Source organism: Octopus bimaculoides, chromosome 4 (assembly GCF_046866305.1).
Source record: "Octopus bimaculoides isolate indiv1 chromosome 4, ASM4686630v1, whole genome shotgun sequence".
Lineage (NCBI taxonomy): Eukaryota > Metazoa > Mollusca > Cephalopoda > Octopoda > Octopodidae > Octopus > Octopus bimaculoides.
Window position 1 is genome coordinate 77,246,522 of NC_142931.1, and position 21,365 is coordinate 77,267,886.

Below are 21,365 nucleotides of genomic sequence, written 5' to 3' on the forward strand. Positions count from 1 at the left end.
AATGAGATGATTTATATTTTTATCAAATATTTTATAACCATACTGTGCATCATTGAGCAATTTTGAGAGCGGTATTAGAGCTAGACAGAAGAGGAGTGGTGATAGTGAGTCACTCTGGAAAATGCCACATGAAATTCTTACATCTCCAGCATTTAGAGATTCATTGGCATTGTTCAACATCTGTGTGGTTATCCATGATCTCATACTTACAGATAAAAAGTTTCGCAGAGTAGGAGCTATTTTATACATTTCCAGACATTTCCTAATCCAGCTATGTGCTAGGCTGTCAAATGCCTTTTTATAGTCTATCCAGGCTATTGACAAGTTTTTGGGTCGCTTGTGACAATCTTCTAAGATCATCTTATTGATGAGTAGCTGATCTTTACAACCATAATATCCACGTTTACATCCCTTTTGCTCATTAGGGAATATGCTACTTTCTATTAAAAAACTATAGGTGTACTCGGTTAGGACAGATGTTAGCGTCTTATACATTGTTGTTAAGCAGGTTATGGGTCGATAATTTTTTGGTTCGTTTGTTTCCTCATTTTTTGGAAGCAGGAATGTTAAACCATTAACTTTCGTCTCCTTTTCATAGGTCAGATATCCTCTTGCTAATATTTGCCACCAGAATATTGAAGGCGGTGAGTGGGTAACTGGAATTCTTGTCAATGTACACGAGGAGCCTGTTTGATGTTGTGTTGGTCGTGTACATAGCGGTGATTCAGTGAACAAGTTGAAAAAGTATATGTTAATCGATATATTAATTATTTAACATTATTAAATTGTGCGGATTATTAGTTTCTGAATTTGTAGAGAGCGTGGTCGTAAAGTGTTTATTTTTAAATACGGATAGTACTTTGTGGAAGAGCAAACTATTGCTAGCACCACGCAATGATTTCTATATCGCTGCCAGTAATCATGCCTTCATAAAATTAATGTCAGTCTGCCAGCCTGTCATGCGTCTTGGCACAGATACAAAGTTTAAAAGAATAATAGAATGAGAGTGAAATTTAATTTCAAACAAATTATCTTACCTGTATAGCTTGCTTTTTGAACACTGTATGATATATTTTTATGATGTAAAGGTATCACGGCTACGTAAACATCTGCACTTGCCAGGCTAGAAACACAGCTGTAATTCACCTCAGAATATAACGATGATGTGTTTGGAGAAGTGAGACGGACTTGTGGAATGGATGGGATAGATATGTTTACGCTCTTTTCGTCAACAATGTTGTTGCTATAAAACAATTTGCACGTTATCTTGACTGTAGAATAGAAACATGGAAAGTAATGAGTTATGAATATAAGTTTTGTCTGAAGCATAGTATGGTTATGCAAATAATTGACAAATAATTTGTTTCAGGAAAGTTGAATCTCGATGCAAATAAAATTGTAAACAGTAGTATGTAAACGATTGCATAGAAAACCTTGATAATTGAGTATAAATGGACAATGATACTTCAATACATCCTACAGATGTTTCTATCCTACAGCAATTTATTCGTAATTAGTGTATTACGCAATCCAAACCCACCAGCCACCCCATCACGTATGCTGAACTATCGATAGCAAAATATCGGAAGACGACATTTTTCTGCGATAATATAGAATGACCGATGAAATGCCATGTGATTTGGATTGCGTAATACACCAGTAGTGAATGAGTTATTATGCTGCCGAACATATGTAGCATGTATTGTACTGTTATTTCGCATAACTGATATTAATTAGATATTTGCTCAACTTAACATGTATATGTATGTATGTATGTATGTATGTATGTATGTATGTATGTATTTATGTATATACATCCATACATACACACACACACACACACACACACACACACACACACACAAACACACACACACACACACATATATATATATATATTTAAACATTTAGACAAGAAAAACGCAATGATGTTATTGCAGTTATGAATCAGTTACAATCGTTTCGCCGCTTAGTGATAGCGTTACAATAATGAATATGTCAGGTTATAAAAATCAAGGTTTATAGAAAACAATATATTATTAAATAGAAATTTTCCGAAACATTCCAATCAGAATGTGTAAATGCAATACTAACGTAAAAACCTGTTTTCATTGAAGATTTATAATGAAAAACTGATTGGCTTACAATATCGTAGTAATAAATTAAATGACAAATAAACGATAAGGTGAAGATATTCAAAGGTGTAGAATAAAGCTCTCAGTATTATTAAATAATTAAAAATCATTCCTATCTATATAAAATATGATTGTATTTACTTCATGGACGCTCTCGTGCTAGATAGCATCTATAGGTAAGTTTCTGTAGTTATTCTATTTATTTAAGCGAGATATTCGGGTATATTGCTGTTCATATACAGGGTACGTAAGATAGTAGAGGAGAGACATATGCTTAAAAAAAAAACAGATATATAATAACAAATAACGTAATTTATGAAAAAATGCTATGTCGATAAAAATAGCCACCTTCAGCTTCAACAACTGCTTCCATATGAGATCTAAATTATCTACATGCTCGAATCAAGTGGTTCTAGTTCATTTTGGACATTAATCTGACTATGACAGCTTTCAAAGTATCTTTGGTGTTATCGGCGTGTTCATTGACCTCTCGCTCAACAACGCTCTACATGTCAGTTTGTTTAAGAGTCATTTAGATCTGATGTAGTGATTTTCCTTTGCTTTTCCGGACAAACTGACCTTTCCTCATTATATAAGTATTATATCTGATGTCTTCGTGGACAACATTTTTGACTGTTCCTCCTGACACATGGAGAACTTTTGCAATTCATCTCAGGGAATTTCTCATTGTTCTGCTGTACTCGTTGGCTAAATTCAGGTGTTCTGATGATTTCAGAGCGCTTAGAATGCTTTTTATGCTTCGATACTGGTGATACGTTTCCACATTCAGTCTGTAGCTCCTTATAAACTTTTTAGACAAAAGATCTGGCAACATTTTAAAAGTGTTATATTTCTAAATCGCTATGCTCAGCCTTTATAACCACAATTACAGCGTGTCTCTTCCTTTCCTGAGTTAGCTGAGGGTCTGCAATTATTATTTTCTGCAACAATGACCCCAACGCACGCACACATACCACACGCGCGCACACACACATGTATCTATAATATATATACATATATATATATATATATATATATATATATATATATATATACGTGGATGTAGACAAAAGTCACCGAAAATGTTGCCTGTGGGAAAAAAACCTGGTGTAATTGTTGTTTTCCTAGCTAGAAGTCACTTTACAGGACCTTCAGATATAACTGTGCCATCTGGCGTCGTCGTATTGAGGTGTTCTGCCACGTCCTCCCCAGTTCGTCGATCTTTGCGAAACGAAGGAACTGCGTGTTTCTGTGAAATTCTGTTTTCTGCTGGAGAAGATGGCTGCCGAAACAGTTATCAAGCTTCAAACAGCTTACAAGGACGCTACCATGCGCAAAAAAAAAAAACAAAACAAGTTTACGAATGCTGTTGACGCTTTAGAAATGGTCGGTTGTCGCTTGAGGATTAATATCATTCAGGGTGATCGATGACCTTCCGAAAGAATGAAAGCATCAAGATACTTCAGTAACTGATCTTGGAGGAGTGGCACCAAACAATTGACGAAGTAGTTGATATGAATTTTGTGTCCTGGAGCCCCTGCCAATGAACTCAGATCGAGGAATAGCGAATGAAAAGAGTTGCAGCAAAATTTGTGCCTCGCTTTCTCACAGAAAATCAAAAGTAGTCACGGCTGAATGCGTGTCGTGGACTGAAAGAACAGTTGGAAGTTGACCCGAACCTTCTTTTCGAAGGTCATCACTGGTGATGAATGCTGGTGCCACGAAATTTGAAGATGTAGAAGAGAGGAAGTAAAAAACGACGGAGGTGTTAAAGGTCATCACTTCGCACGAGTACTAGCACTACTTCGAACGGCAGAAAACGCTTCTGGACTGATGCATTGCTTCAAATGGAGGGTAGTTTGATTGCGACAAAGGTGTTAACATCTAAATCTAAGTGAATGAAATAACATTATAACATATCGGTTTCTTTTGGGTACCCATCGTATATATACATATATATATATATATATATATATATATATATATATATATATATATATATATATATATATATATATATATATATATATATATATATATATATATATATATATATATATATATATATATATATATATATATATATATATATAGTAGTCATGATAGATCGTTGACCAAACACCATTCAATTTTTTTACTCCGTGTTTTTCTCCTTGTTTTCTCCGTATTCTTTCTGTTGAAGAGCGTAGCCCGAAACGTTAAAAACTTTCCGTATTCCCGAGCGTCATACTAATACATCCTTTTGTTGTTTACACCACCTGTCCTCGTCTCTTGTTTTTTTCGTACATTCTCCCATATATATATATATATATATATATATATATATATATATATATATATATATATATATATATATATACATATATATATATATATATATATATATATATATATATATATATATATATATATATATATATATATATATATATATATATATATATATATAGTTGAAATTTATAGAAAAACAAAAAGCGAAGACAGGTGTATGAACAACATCTGGTGTATTAGTTTGGCGCTCGGAAAAGTGAGAAAGTCTTTTACGTTTCGAGCCTAAACTCTTCAACAAAAAGGAATAAGAGAAAATAAAGAGAAAGAGAATAAATAAAAAAAACAAACGTGTGGATTTAGCGATCAAGCATGGCGACTGATTGGAGGAAAAATGTTTGACAGGAGAGGTAGAAAGAAGGGGAGAAAGTAAAGTATTGGTGATCCCAAAACGAAGGTGCACATGCGTGTGTGTGTGTATGTGAGAATGTGTAAGTGTGCGTGGATAGGGGCTAGTGATTTTGACGTGTGTGGATTTGTGCGTATCTGTGCGTCTGTAATGTGTGGGTGTGTGGATGATGAAATGCATTATAATTATTTTCCCGGTAATTTGATAAATGCAAGTTTTATAAAGACGTTTCAAAAGTTTATTTTTAGCATATCTAAATAGCCAGGTAACTAAACGTACTGAGACAGCCCTTTTCTCTTCGTATTTTTATACTTTCGTTGACCATTGTTGTCATCATAAGTTTAAATATTAAATTGACTTTTCTTAGCCTCTAATATTTCTTAACACTCTTTTTGTGTGCTTTGCCTCTCATGTATTATAACCTTTACGCCAGTTCTATCTGGATTCAAGCTCCTATGCGTTGCATTGAAAACATTGTGAATTTTATAATCGATTTAATATGGATTAATTAGTATTGTGTGCCTTTTACTATATCTAAAAATGCTTACGCTTGCTGGATTTGTACGACGTAATCCTTAAATAAAGATGTGATATTCTCTATTGCTGTCAACGTTATATATATATATATAAAATAGTATTAATAAGCTTGAAAATAGAGAGATTCAAATGGATATAAATTAATTTATTAATTATCTAACATTGCTTACGATTGTTTCACTTCACACTCAATTTAAATTACAAAACATATATAATAATATAAACTTGCATGTTGTGTAGTCCGGCTGTAAGATCTTCATCTTGCATAGGCTCTTGGAGTATTTCAGCTGATCAAAATGTAAACTCAATAATGTTCGTTTTGCCCTGTAGATCTTACACCCAGACTACTCAAAATGCAAACTTATATTATTACATTTGTTTGGTAATTTAAATTGAGTGCAAAGTGAAACAATTGTAGGCAATGTTAAATAATTTATGAATTAATTTATACCTCTGAATCTCTCCATTTTCAAGCTTATTAATAATATTTGATGTTTTACAATATATTTATTCAAGGAATATCTCTTTCAATTATAATATATTAAACCAGGGTATCTTGGATAAGACAATCCCTATAAGAGGTTTGAGTATTCTCATAATGTGTGGATATATATATATATATATATATATATATATATATATATATATATATATATATATATATATATATATATATATATATATACACACTTTATTTAAAAGCAGCAGAAATATAACAAAAAACTGTTACTCGGAGTTTCGCGTTCCCGTTCATCGGACAGTTTTGTTAGAAATACTCGTTTTTCCAGCTTGTTGCACATTTGTGTGCTTACTCCATATATATACATACATACATACTTATATATACATACATACATATATATATATATATATATATATATATATATATATATATATATATATATATATATATATATATATGTGTACGCATATACGTGCATACATGCATATATATATATATGTATATATATGCGATATACTCCATTCTTAGTGATGTTTTTACACACACACACACACACACACACACACACACACACACACACACACACACACACACACACACACACACATATTCACTGAGAAAAATGTATCATACCTCTCGCATTTTGGTTTATGTTTGTTAAAGTAAGATAGCCATATATTTTGTTGTCAAGTGTTCTTTCGGAGATCCCTGTTGCTATGATGTTATCATTCAAAAACCATTCATATTTGGTGTTGAGCGATGTCCTGTTTGAGAAGCAGGAAAACGTTATGTTGCTAAAGCTGTGCATTATTACGGCCACTCCATCAAGTAAAGGTGCATTTACTGAAAATATGAGAAAATATAGAAGAATGTTCTAAGAAGAATGGTAAATATTGGTATTGTACATATATAGGAAAGAATTACAATTATTATTGTTCTCAATTTGTTTCGATATATCCTTTGCTTCTTAAAAAATGTAAATTTATGTTAAAAGTACTAACCTGCACGTGCGAGAACAACGCTTTCTTGGATGATTCCACGCTGACCATTATAATTGGCAAAACAGAAAATCTTCGTGTCATTCATAATTGTGAAATTTCCTACGGAATATAATTAAAAAGAAATTTATATTAAAGAAGGAAACGTGTAAACTAGTTCCAGAGGAATAGTTAAATTAAATAAAATTAATAAAACTGATTGTTAATTGCTATAGTAGCGCCCGTACTTATATGGATAGGTTGACACTGAAATAATAGTGCTAAAACTTTAGTATTCTGTTACACATGTAAAATAAACTATTATTATTATTATTTTCTCTCTATCACAGGTTTTGTTGGAGCTCCTGGAGTCTTGCAGATATCTATTTTGTAGGTCTCTTTTTCCACATTTGCTCTTTTTTAATGTTTCCCCGCGAGTCATATTTATATCACGTGCTTTCACTGCACTACTCTGTGTACCTTGGATATTTGCTGTGGTTTGTTGTGATGCTCTTATTTTTACTGTATTGAAAGTGTTTTACGTAAGAAGTGTGCGGTGCCTAGTAGTGCTATTTTCTATATGTTGTATATATTTGTTAGTCACAGTGATTTTTTTATGTATTATTATTATTATTGAGTGAGAGAGCAGTGTATGCCATCAAAGTGACACTGGGATAAAATATACGAAGCCCATTATACCTACCATGACTATCCGTCTGATAAGGGTACACCAGGCACATGCATCACAACCATATGTGCGCGACATGGTGATCTCATATCAAGATAAACAGCGCATGACCTTGCAGGTGGGGCCCAGTTAGAATTTTCATCAGGTCGAGTAGCCTATCCCGCTCAAAAGGTCCCTGAATAAGGTTTGTTTGAGCAAAACACCCATGTTTCCAAAGTTGAATTATTCAAACCCTAAAGAATTCTTCTCCACACATGGCTATGATGCTCCCCCACTACTTCTGCTCATGATCAGAGATGCACATATTGTCAGCCATCAAGGGACATGCTCAACTGTTTACGGTCAAACAATTGACAAGCAAATCTGTGGAATTAAGCAGAATATTTGCTGTAGCCCATCTTTTATACCAAGACAAAACAATGTACATGATAACACTTCCAATCAGTTAAGATCAGAAGCCATGAGAGTCACTGCCTGGTACTGCATCCGGGCATTCATTATTATTATTATTATTATTATTATTATTATTATTATTATTATTATTATTATTATTATTATTATTATTATTATTATTATTATTATCCTGAAAGTCTCTCGGATAGTTCTTAATTACCGGTTATCCTTTATTTGAAAGCAGACAATAACAAATCACCAAAGGTTTCAAGTAGTGCCTTCTCCTGTGACTCAAAAAGACGATACTCTCCTCAGAATGCGAACTGTACCCAACAATGCTGTCTTCTGGATAAACCTCAAGCCTGACAGTACCTCCAATATTCTTAATACATTTTTCAAAACCCTTGGAAACTGCTCCTAATGCTCCAATTACCACCGGTATCACCATTACTTTCCTCATGCCCCATAACATTCTGATTTTTAAGTTCGATTAGTTTTATGGTTTCCCCATGACTTACTGTTACTCTAGCAGTTCCTAATAAACTTTCTTCACTATAACCTACATAGGAGTCTATATTCACTCTAGCTAACTGCACGCAGTCCCCCTATTGACAGTAACCCTCTTCCACTTTCCTTTCTAGGTAAGCATAATCTTGCTATTCCTGCTCGTGGGTAGAGTCCTCCATTCATATTGAATTTCTTCCCAGTTCTTCTGTCTAGCTTTACTCATTTAGTGTTTTGTCCAATCTAATAATAATAATAATAATAATAATAATAATAATAATAATAATAATAATAATAATAATAATGATGATGATGATGATGATAATAATAATAATAATGATAACAATAATAATAATAATAATAATAATAATAATAATAATAATAATAATAATAATAAGACAACATCGATGTGCTACACCGGGCTCCCTATACAAAAACATATCTAATCCAATAACATCGATGGAATTAGGCAACAGAACCGGTGGAAGATTTGAAGGAAGTGGTCTTTTAACGAAGATAATTAAAAAAAAAAAAAAAAATTTATTTTTAAAAAATGAAATTTCACTGCAATACAAAGCACAGGTCCTCCTATGCACGATGTCTCAATGAAACACGTGCGATCACACACGCAAAACCAACACCGGAAAGTTTACAAACTATATAAAAAAGAAATGGAACAAAATAGTAAGTACATATATTGAATAATTACGCATACACTCGAACGTGTACACAATGATATATACGTTTTGATACCCATAGAACTACACATGCATCTTAATGTTTACACAACTACGTGAAAATCACAGGACACACTCACGCATACGAAAACACATATCACAAACGAAGCAAAACCAAAACTTTTTTTTCTTTCTTCTTTATTTATTTTCATTTTGTGAACAAACACAGACAGTGAACCATTCATAAGTTTAAAACGCCACACACACACACACACACACACACACACACACACACACACACACACACACACACACACACAAATACACTATGCCCGGAGATAAATCTATCAACAAAAAAAATACAGATGAATACCGATCTGCTAGCCTTAAAAAACTACGCTACGAGCAATGTTTACATGCTGAGAACTCGGTGACGGTGTTGTCTCAAAAAACTGACCCTAAACAGACAAATCCGTCCTCTAATGTCAACGCCAAAGCTCGTCATGCCTCAATGATAACAAGGCAAATCACAAACCAGATTGGTCATCGACCGAATCACAAAGGGCCACTTACTCGAAATAGATCTGCTAGCCTTAAGAAGCTCCGTCACGAGAGCTCGGAGACGGTGTTGTCTCAAAAAAATTTACCCTAAACAGACAGATCCGTCCCCTAGCGTCAACGTCGAAGCTTGTTATGCCTCACTGTTAATAAAACAAAATACAAACCGAAATGGTCATAGACCGTATTATAATGGACCACTTACTCGGATAATGAACCAGATCCGAGACGAGAAATCTGCTACTGGTTCAAATCTTCCCGACACACAGGAGCTGGAAGTACCCCACAACCAGAATATTCCAACAGATAGCCATCCATGCTCGTCATCAAATAACCAAAAGAAAAAGAATGAAAAATGGTCTAGGGAAGATAATAAAGAAGTTCTTACAGCCTTCTACCATGCCATATATTTCCCTACAGATAAATCTAATACTGTACAAACCTACTTAAACTGGAGACAGAAACACCTTGAAGTAAGACCCTACATAGACAGTAACAAACTTGCCAACGTCAGAAGAAACATTATGAAAAAAAAAAATTACTAACTGAAATAGAGATTGACCAAATTAAGCAAGCAGTAAAGGATAAAAAGAATGAAACCGCAGCTAAAGAAGATACTACAGAGGAAATAATTATAAACCAGCCCAAGGCTGATGAAAATACACTAATGATTGAAAGAGTTAAGGTAACTGATAGGCAAAGTGAAATACTCTCTGAACCAACCATAAACACTAAGGCAGGTGAAAATCAAATAGATGAAGGAAGTCATACAGAAATCGACGCAACAGAACTACATGATCTAAAAAATCAAATCATGATTGAATGGCTGAAAATTAAAGAAACTAGTATGAATGAACGCGACACTCTCCCCAAAATTCGCAATTCTAACCAAAACCTGAAAATAATTGGTAAAATCCGCCTTGCACTTAAGGATATAATTTCAGCTAATGATGTTGATATTACAGATCTCAACCACCTGTACTATGCATCCGCAAGAATCTCAACGATTCTATGTGGTGAAAAGATTAGAAAAAGACAACACTCCCACAAAAAGCCTTCTTGGCAAGAACGCATTCAACACCAAATTAAGCTGCTTAGATCTGACATAGAATGTTTGAAAAACCTTAAATTTGACAAGAGTATCAAACCTACAAAGACCCAAAAACTAAAGAAAAAATATAATATGAAAACCATAGTTGACATTGATGCCACCATAGAAACCATCAAGCAAAAGGCATGTGCTAAAGCTGCCCGCATAGCAAGGTATGAAAAGCGTGTTAGATTCTTCCGAGATAATAACATGTTCAAAAATAATCCCAAAAATTTCTACAGGAAGATAGGGAAAACACCAGTAACAATAAAGTCTGTCCCATCAAAAGAAGAAGTGCAAGAATTTTGGAATAAAATCTGGGCAGAAGATAAAACACACAATGAAAAGGCCCCTTGGATTGATAGCATATCTACAGACCTAGATTCCTTAGAGGAGCAAAAGTGTGAGGGGTTCAGGGTAGAAGATATAAGATCTGCTCTCAGGAGGTCAAGCAAATGGAAGTCTCCAGGAAAGGATAAAATTCCTAACTTCTGGTTGAATGCCTTCCCAGAAAGCCATGAACTGCTAACAAAACTTTACAACGATGTTTTGCAAAATCCTAGTTTGATGCCCTCTTGGCTAGTTAATGGTTTAACATTCCTGCTTCCAAAAAATGAGGAAACAAACGAACCAAAAAATTATCGACCCATAACCTGCTTAACAACAATGTATAAGACGCTAACATCTGTCCTAACCGAGTACACCTATAGTTTTTTAATAGAAAGTAACATATTCCTTAATGAGCAAAAGGGATGTAAACGTGGATCTTATGGTTGTAAAGATCAGCTACTCATCAATAAGATGATCTTAGAAGATTGTCACAAGCGACACAAAAACTTGTCAATAGCCTGGATAGACTATAAAAAGGCCTTTGATAGCCTACCACATAGCTGGATTAGGAAATGTCTGGAAATGTATAAAATAGCTGCTACTCTGCGAAACTTTTTATCTGTAAGTATGAAATCATGGAGAACCACACTGATGTTGAACAATGCCAATGAATCTCTAAATGCTGGAGATGTAAGAATTTCATGTGGCATTTTCCAGGGTGACTCACTATCACCACTCCTCTTCTGTCTAGCCCTAATACCGCTCTCAAAATTGCTCAATGATGCACAGTATGGTTATAAAATATTTGATAAAAATATAAATCATCTCATTTACATGGATGATTTAAAGCTCTTTGCAAAAAATGACCAACAACTCAAAGGCCTACTAGCGATTGTTAAACAATTCAGTGATGACATCAGGATGCAATTTGGCCTTGATAAATGTGCAAAAGCTACCTTTATCAAAGGAAAAATGACAAATACATCTAATGTGAACCTTGACCAGCAAAATGTCATAAAAGAGTTAGAACCAGCGGAGAGCTACAAATACCTAGGGGTAATTGAAAGGGACAATATCAAGCACTCAGTGATGAGGGAAAGGATCAGAAGAGAATGTTATCGCAGGGTGAGAGCAATACTGAAGACAGAGCTGAACGCGAGAAACAGGATCGAAGCGATCAATGCTCTAGCCATACCAGTCGTGACTTACAGTTTCAACATTGTTAACTGGTCAATTACTGAAATATGTAATGTTGACAGAAAAATACGAAAACTGTTGACAATGCATAGAATGCACCACCCTAAGGCAGATATAGAACGTCTTTATCTGCCAAGAAAAGAGGGAGGCCGAGGACTTCTACAGCTGGCATTATCAATGAAGGTAGCCACAATTGGCCTAGACACCTATCTGAAAAACTCTGAGGACTGGATGCTAAAACTTGTCTTAAAATATGAAAGCAAGAAAGCATCTTACTCAGTAACAAAACAGGCAAAGGACTATCTAAGTGAATTCCAATTGCAACAAATTCAAGAATTAGACCAACTAGAAACACCTGCAGAAAAAGCTAAGCGCTTGAAAACCCGTGCTAAAATTGCTGCCTTAGCTATTATGACTGAAAATTGGCATGGAAAACCTCTCAATGGCAAATACACAAAGAGAGCGAATAATGCAGATATTGACAAAGCCCTTACCCACCAATGGTTAATGGCCTCTGGCTTGAAATCAGAAACAGAGGGGTTTATCATAGCAGCCCAAGATCAATGCTTACCTACAAAGAACTACCAGGCCAACATATTAAAGAACGGCAGCTCCCCATTATGTCGTATATGCCAACAACAAAATGAGACCATCGATCATGTTGTCTCCATGTGCAGTCTGCTTGCGCCTACAGAGTATCTCAACAGGCATGATAGAGCTGCACAATATATTCACTGGGTAATATGCAAAAACCTGGACTTGCCCCATGATAAAAACTGGTGGGAACACAAACCACCCCAGTACTTGAAAATGATCACATCGCACTCCTCTGGAACTTCACCATTCAAACTGACAGAAAGATAGACGCAAATAGGCCAGACATCATACTGAAAAACTTCAGACAAAAATCATGCCTCCTCATTGATATGACTGTCCCAATCGATATAAACGTATCTGTCAAGACCTACCAAAAACTGAGCAAATATAAAGATCTTGAAATAGAAATTAGCAAAATGTGGAATCTGAAGACGAAAACAATACCTATTGTCATAGGTGCCCTGGGAATGACAGCGAAACGGGCTGATTACTACCTAGCTCAGATATCAGGAAACCCCAAAATGGCTGAAGTTCAAAAGATAGTGCTCATGGGAACTGCCCATATCCTACGTAAAATACTGTCTATGTGATCTCAAATTTTAAAGCAAACACATAATTTTCTTATGGTTTCTTAAACATTCACTTGAACAAAACTGTACAAATCCAAATATATGGTACCCTAGGCATAACACCTACATGAACTTCTAACATGTTGTCTCTTGAGGTCTCTGGGTGAGACTTGGATCCAACTTGTACAAATGCAAAACAAAAGTCAAACATAAAATAATAATAATAATAATAATAATAATAATAATAATAATAATAATAATAATAATCATAATAATAATAATAATAATAATAGATCAATACTAAAAACATAATAGATCAATACTAAAAACAGAGCTCAACTAGATCAATACTGAAAACAGAGCTCAATGCTAAAAACAAGATAATGGGTATCAACACTTTAGCTGTCCCAGTTATAAGCTACAGCTACAACATCCTTAACTGGACACTAAACGAACTATCTAAAATAGACAGGAAAACAAGAAAAATAATGACAGGATATAGGATGCACCACCCAAAATCTGACATAGAAAGGCTATATATATACAACGCACAGAAGGTGGCAGGGGTCTTATATAGCTGGAAAACTATTATAAAATAACCACCATAGGACTGCAAAAATACCTACTCCAGAAGCAAGGAAAACTAATACAAATAGCCACAAAACACGAGCAAAACAAGAAACTGTTTTCAGTATTTAAGGAAGCTGACAAATACAAACAAGAAATCATACTACCTAACAAATACGAAGAAGAAGAAGAAGAAACAACAAAAGCTATAAAACAAATGAAGTCCAAACTAAAACTAGAACAGCAACGGACCATGATAAAACGATGGCAAGAAAATCCCCTGCATGGTAAATACTGGGTTAAACTAAATGCAAAAGAAATAGACAGACAAAAATCCCAGCAATGGTTGAGAAGCTCAGGACTCAAAGCAGAGACTGAATGATTTTTAATTGCTGCACAAGACCAAAGCCTCCCCACCAGAAATTACCAAAAACATATAATGAAAAGAAACATAACAAGTAACTGTAGAATATGTGGAGATGGACAAGAAACAATAAATCATATTATCTCTGGCTGCCCAATCCTGGCTAAGAAGGAATATATTCACAGACATGACAGAGCTGGGACCTATATACACTGGAAGCTATGCCAACACTATGAAATAACAACAGAAAAAAGATGGTATAAACACACACCAGAAAAGGTCACAGAAAACGAGAAAGCAACCATACTCTGGGATATGCCAATACACACAAATAGAGAAATTAAGGGAAATAGACCAGATATAGTTGTCAGAGAACATGAAGAAAAAAATGCTTTCTAATTGATGTATCAATACCAGCAGATGACAACGTTTCTCTAAAAGAAATGGAAAAACTTTCAAAATACAAAGACCTGGAAATAGAGGTAACTCGAATGTGGAATCTAAAAGCAGAAACAATTCCTATCATAGTAGGTGCCTTATGTATAATAAAAAAATATTCAGACAAATACATAACAAAAACACCAGGACTTACAAATATATATAACATACAGAAAATTGCACTACTGGGCACTGCACACATCCTACGCAAAACACTTTCAATACAGTAACCATAAGAGCACCACAGCAAACCACAGCACATATCCGAGGCGCACAGAGCTGCGCTCGGTAGTGAAGTGAAAGCACGTTATAAAAATAAAACTACTGAACAATAATAATAATAATAAGGATTATTATTATTATATCGAGCTGGCAGATTCGACAGTACGCCGGGCGAAATGTAAACGCGTTTGTATGTGTGTTGTATGTAGCACTGGCTTTTAGCCGATCCCCTACCAATTGTTGAATCTTATCTGTTTTCCAAGTTAGGGATATTTCCCTTACGTTCGAAGGGGATTTATCGACAGGAGTAGTGACAAAAGCACACCAAGTAACTCGAGACTTTTGAAGAGCACAAATGTAAACGCACAGATACACAAATAGCATACTCACTCCACATACATATACGTAATACATATAAATATTTATACACACATACGCGCGCACACACACATACCTACACATATATATATGTATATATATATATATATATATATATATATATATATATATACATACATACATACGCACGCACATATAGGTATAAGTATATAATTACAAAGATGTATGCATGTATCTATTTACGTCGGTCAGTCTGTCTCTCCTCCTCTCTTTCTCTGTATATATATATATATATATATATATATATATATCAATTTAAATAAGAGCTATAACGCGATCCATTGTAAAAATCTTTTTAATGACCTATGATCATTTCGATGCAATATCCCGACTCACTCCTGTATGTTATAAAATATGGAATATTGTATCTCAGGAGTGAGTCGGGATATTGCATCGAAATGGTCATAAGTCATTAAAGAGTTTTTTTTACAATGGATCGCGTTATAGCTCTTATTTAAATTGATATGCACACAAAATTGTATGATTAAAACCTTTCATATGCTACGTTGATAATAGGTACAATATTTTTACCAAATTTTTGGTAGAGATCTATAAATACACACACACACACACACACACACACGCACACACACACACACACACACACGCACACACACGCGCACACACACACACACACACACACACATATATGTAGTTGTTTGTGTGTGAGTGTGCATTTGAGTGTCATGTTATTAGTATAACATTTGAGAAAAAGGAAGTATCTTTAACATGTCAGATGTTAGTCTTTCATCAGAAAAAGGAATGAGAAAACTAAGGAAAAAAAAGATAATAAATGGTGGTAGAAAGATCAGGTAGGAAAGCAGTTTTATGAAGATGAGTTAAGACGATCATGTAGTTTTCTTTTCACATGAGCCATATGGTCTATGTTCAACTTGTAACAGGGTGAATACCTCCTTCGGTCATAGATTGCACCTAGAAAGCTACCCAAGTCCGGACAAAGTTGTTTATAGAAGACCAGCAGTGACCTATGCATATCAGCCTCCCCTGTCGACGCCACCGATGTTATCCAAGGAAAGGCAAGTCTAATACGGCTTTGCACCAGTGATGTCACAACTCATTTCTACAGCTGAATGAACTGGAGCAATGTGAAATAAAGTGTCTTACTCATGAATACAACACACAGCCAGGTCCGGGAATCGAACTCACTAACTCGTGATTGTGAGCCCGACGCTCTAGCCGCTGAACTGAATCCTATATTTTTCTCTGTTTCATTTTACACATTTATTTAGAGTTGTTGATGAAATAATGTGGAGGCGCAATAGCCCAGTGGTTAGGGCAGCGGACTCGCAGTCATAGGATCGCGGTTTCGATTTCCAGACCGGGCGTTGTGAGTATTTATTGAGCGAAAACACCTAAAAGCTCCACGTGGCTCCGGCAGGGGATGGTGGTGAACCCTGCTGTACTCTTCCAGCACAACTTTCTCTCACTGTTTCTTCCTGTTTCTGTTGTGCCTGTATTTCAAAGGGCCAGCCTTGTCACACTCTGTGTCACGCTGAACTTCCCCGAGAACTACGTTAAGGGTACAAGTGTCTGTGGAGTGCTCAGTCACTTGCACGTTAATTTCACGAGCAGGCTGTTCCGTTGATTGGATCAACTGGAACCCTCGACGTCGTAAGCGACGGAGTGCCAACAACAACGATGAAATAATAGACAAAGAAAAAAATATGTTTCAAATATATGTTATAGAAACAAAGCTTCTCTAAATAAATCCTTTTATTATATTTTAGTACAAACGCTTACACATACACACATACACGCACTCGCACACGCATACACACACACGTACACGCACACACACATACGCATGCATCCCCCTCTACACACACAGATATACATTCATGCATGCACATTTCATTAAATATACGATTATAATCAAGTTTTATCTTGATTTTCTCATTTTCTTATTAGGTTTTCTCTTACAGTTAGTTTGGAACAAGAGAGTTTCTATATTCATATTCTACGTTTCCATACTTTCGTATTCTCTTTTCAAGAAATGAATATATTTGGCCGTCTATTCTTTCTTATATATTCTGGTTAAATTCGTATAAACTTACTTACGAAAGTTTTTTGACCGTTAATTTCATGCAGTATATACACATGCATGTACACACACACACACACGCACACATACATACACACACAGACAAACACACACAAATATATATACATACATATATATATACATATAAACTTAGGTTACATATACATATGCACATATGTTACATATACATAGGCACATATATGAATATGGAGGGCGACAGATAACTTGATAGACAGACAACATGAGTTATAAAAAGTCAAATTTAAAAATTGCCATACCTTCATAGCTTCCCTTGTTGACGCGGTAGGATACATTTTTATAAGATAAGGGTACCACAGCGAAGTGAACATAAGCATTTGTCACATTAGAAATACAGCTATATTTCACCACAGAATATAAAGACGATGCGCCTGGAGAAATAAGACTAACTTGTGGAATGGTCAATAAGGACGCACTTATGCTCCGTTCATCAACAAAGAAATGTCTATAATGCCATTTGCAAGTTACCGTAACTGTAAAATAAAAAGTGAAAAAAAGTAAATAAAAAAAACAACATTTATCTGAGATATAGTAAAGTTACAAAGTTATATAATCATCTCAGATTAGGGAAATAATTCTATATGAGACTTAAAATAGTGGTAATAAATTTAATATCTCGAATATTCATTTACAAAATCAAATTTGAAACTGAACTAAATTAGCAACATACTTTTCTTCACATTCTTTCCACACACACACACACACTCGCACACACACACACACACACACACACACACACACACACACACACACACACACACACACACACACACACACACACACACACTCACTCACACATACATACTGGCATTTCGTAGGTTACGACGACGAGAGTTCCAGTTGTTCCCAGAGAACAACCTGCTCGTGAAATTAACGTGCAAGTGGCTGAACGCTCTACAAACACGCGTACCCATAACGTAGTTCTCAAGGAGATTCAACGTGATGCAGAATGTGACAAGGCTGACCCTTTAAAAATATTCTGCTCAATATCACAGATTTGCTTGTTAGTTTCTTGACTTTAACCATTTGAGCATGCATGTCCCTTAGTGGCTGATAATATGCGCATCTCTGATCCTGAAGGATTCTTTGGGGTTTGAACAAATGTAACGAAAGTAAAGTTTGAAGAAAATAATCATTTTTCATATTTTCTAGAAGTAAGCAAATAGGAAATAATTCTATATCCTTCATACAAGCTAACACTTGCCTCACTTGCCTCACTTGCCTCACTTGCCTCATCAATAACCTCTAACCTTGAAATTTATCTTCTCCTCTCACTACTCTCAATCTAAATACCTCCAACTCCTCCTTCTAATACACTTAGTTCTCTACATAATCATTACGTCTTTAATCACCTTTCTGTCAATAACTCAAATGTAAAATTCTTCGCTGAAGACGGAGGCTGGTATTATCCGATGATGGAATCAATTTACAATCATTATTTTGGACCACCGAGACCCCAGAAACAGCTGTTTGACTCGTACAACAATTATTCAACCCCTTTAATTCCTGATATGATTTCTATTCTGTGTAAGTCGGACCTTTTTATATGTAAACATACGTACAGTTTTTGTATTAAATGTATTTAATATATTTGTATATCGACTTATCTAACTTACTTATACTTACACACACACACAGACACATACACAAACACACACACACACACACACACACACACACACGTGTGTGTGTGTATGTGTGTATGTATGTGTGTGTGAGTGTGTGTGTGTGTATGTGAGTATAGCAGCTTATTAAATAATCGGAATCTTCAATGTCATAGAGCTGTCTTTTTTGCCCTTTGGAAATGCTGAAAACTAGTTAACGATGGTAAATTTTATTTCATATTCAAAACTGGTTGTTCTAGTTTTATTTTTTTCTCTTGCCTATCTTGGAAGAAGCTGTAAATTTTCCTTATTTCTTCCAATCATCTCAGCCAGTAAACATCAAGTTGCCCTGAGACCTGAAGCATCAATATTATACTTAAGACTTGTGAGACAAGATCTGTCTCTACCTGAAAACAACAGCCACCATCCCGATGAGTTCGCACGTTCGAAGATACAACGTTCAGTTGCTTCTTGCCAGTTTCTTAAAGTCATTTAAAATATTCTTAATGCTTGAAATTGCATAACCAGTCAAATGCAACAATATAACCAGCTGAAACATGAGTAAGTATTTTTAGGGCACGATCGCCTACTCATGTATGTATATATACATATATATATATATATATATATATATATATATATATATATATATATATATATATATATATATATATATATATATATATATACACACACAACCACACATATGTATGTGTGTGTCTAACCGTGCGTGTATGTGTAATTCTCACACACTCTCTCTTTCTCCAAGGATGATTTAGTTTAGGGACTGAGATAAGGGTGGACGTATCTGTGGAATATTCAGCGACTAACACATTAATTTCACGAGTTTCAATTCTGCTGATCAAACATTTGAATACTCCTCGATGAAAGGGACAGTAAATCCACAATATGTATATACGTATATGCATATACGCTTAAATACATTATCCATATATACACACATATACATTCACACACACAAGCGCGCGCACTAACATGTATAGAGAAATTCATAGATAGGTAGAGAGATTGCATGTATGTGTATGTGTGTGTGTGTGTATCTATATATGCATGGAGAAAAGGTTATCTTACCGTACGCATCTTTGGGCAAGTTTTTTAAAGTTAGATACCCAAATGTTTGGTTGCCAGGCATCTCTTTCTGTGTTCCTGCTATTGTTTTAGTACCATTCAAATACCAGTGGTACGCAGTCTCTGCAAATGTACTCTCTGAGAAACAGGTGAACGTTATATTGTTAAAGCTGTGCATTGTTATCCCAACTCCATTCAGTGAAGATGCATTCGCTGCAAATGTGAGAAAATACTGAATTAGGCTTTAATGAAAATAGTAAAAAATAATATTATAGGTATTAGAATTTAACACGAGAACAAATATTTTTCCGTTTTGTATATAAGATGATAAAAATTTTAGATCATAATTTTCATTGCAATATTTATATCTTATAAGGCGGTGAGCTGGCAGAAACGTCAGCACGCTTAGCAGTATTTCGTCTGTCTTTATGTTCTGAGTTCAAATTCCGCTGAGGTCGACTTTGTCTTCTATCCTTTCGGGGTCGATAAATTAAGTACCAGTTGCGTACTGGAATCGATCTAATCGACTGGCCCCTCCTCCAAAATTTCGGGCCTTGTTCCTAGAGTAAACAGAATATTTATATCATATACTTTAGATGAATTTCTATTATTATTATTATTATTATTTTCTTTATCACAGGTTTTGTTGGAGTTCCTGGAGTCTTACTTGCATGCGAAGCGGGATTGCTGCTTGCAACGTACGGCACTATCTTCACATTCTTCACTTTCCATCGCCGGGCTATTTCGTACTTAAGAGGGTTGTATTTATCTATTTTTTCGTCTTCCTTCTTGACTATTCGTGTGTGAAAGGGGACATGCAAAATCAGCTATATAGCATATGTGGTGTACTTTGTCCACCACCACTAGGTCCGCTCTGTTATGCTCTAGCACTGACTCCGACTCCGCTACTCTGTGCTGTTTGTGCTCATACCACGCCTTGCTCCTCTGTAACCCCCACTTTTTACACACTTTTCAATGTAGTACTTTCGCTACCTGATCGTGTCGCGCAACTTGTAGTGGTTTTGAGCAAGTCTAGGGTATTCGTTCGTGATATGGAAAATGGTTTCATCCACTTTGTTGCAGATACAGCACACCGGAGACACTTGCTCATTCCTAAGGTTCACCCTCTTGTTCGTGGCTAAAGCTTGGTCTTGTGTTATCAGTATATTGCTCTCTTTTTTTTAATGCT

At 35.2% G+C, this 21,365-nt stretch overlaps 1 protein-coding gene across 2 annotated transcripts in view; it reads right to left on the bottom strand.

Annotated features, from left to right (window-relative positions):
- Positions 1-21,365, bottom strand: part of LOC106872857 (uncharacterized) — a 245,850-nt gene that overhangs the window by 107,262 nt on the left and 117,223 nt on the right. For both annotated transcript variants that reach the window (XM_089350847.1, XM_089350848.1), the window contains exons 14-18: positions 20,180-20,389; positions 17,723-17,956; positions 6,814-6,912; positions 6,446-6,655; positions 1,038-1,271 (exon numbers count right to left, since the gene is read on the bottom strand). In XM_089350847.1, coding sequence (XP_089206973.1) covers positions 1,038-1,271; positions 6,446-6,655; positions 6,814-6,912; positions 17,723-17,956; positions 20,180-20,389 — 987 coding nt within the window. The remainder of the gene's footprint in view (positions 1-1,037; positions 1,272-6,445; positions 6,656-6,813; positions 6,913-17,722; positions 17,957-20,179; positions 20,390-21,365) is intronic.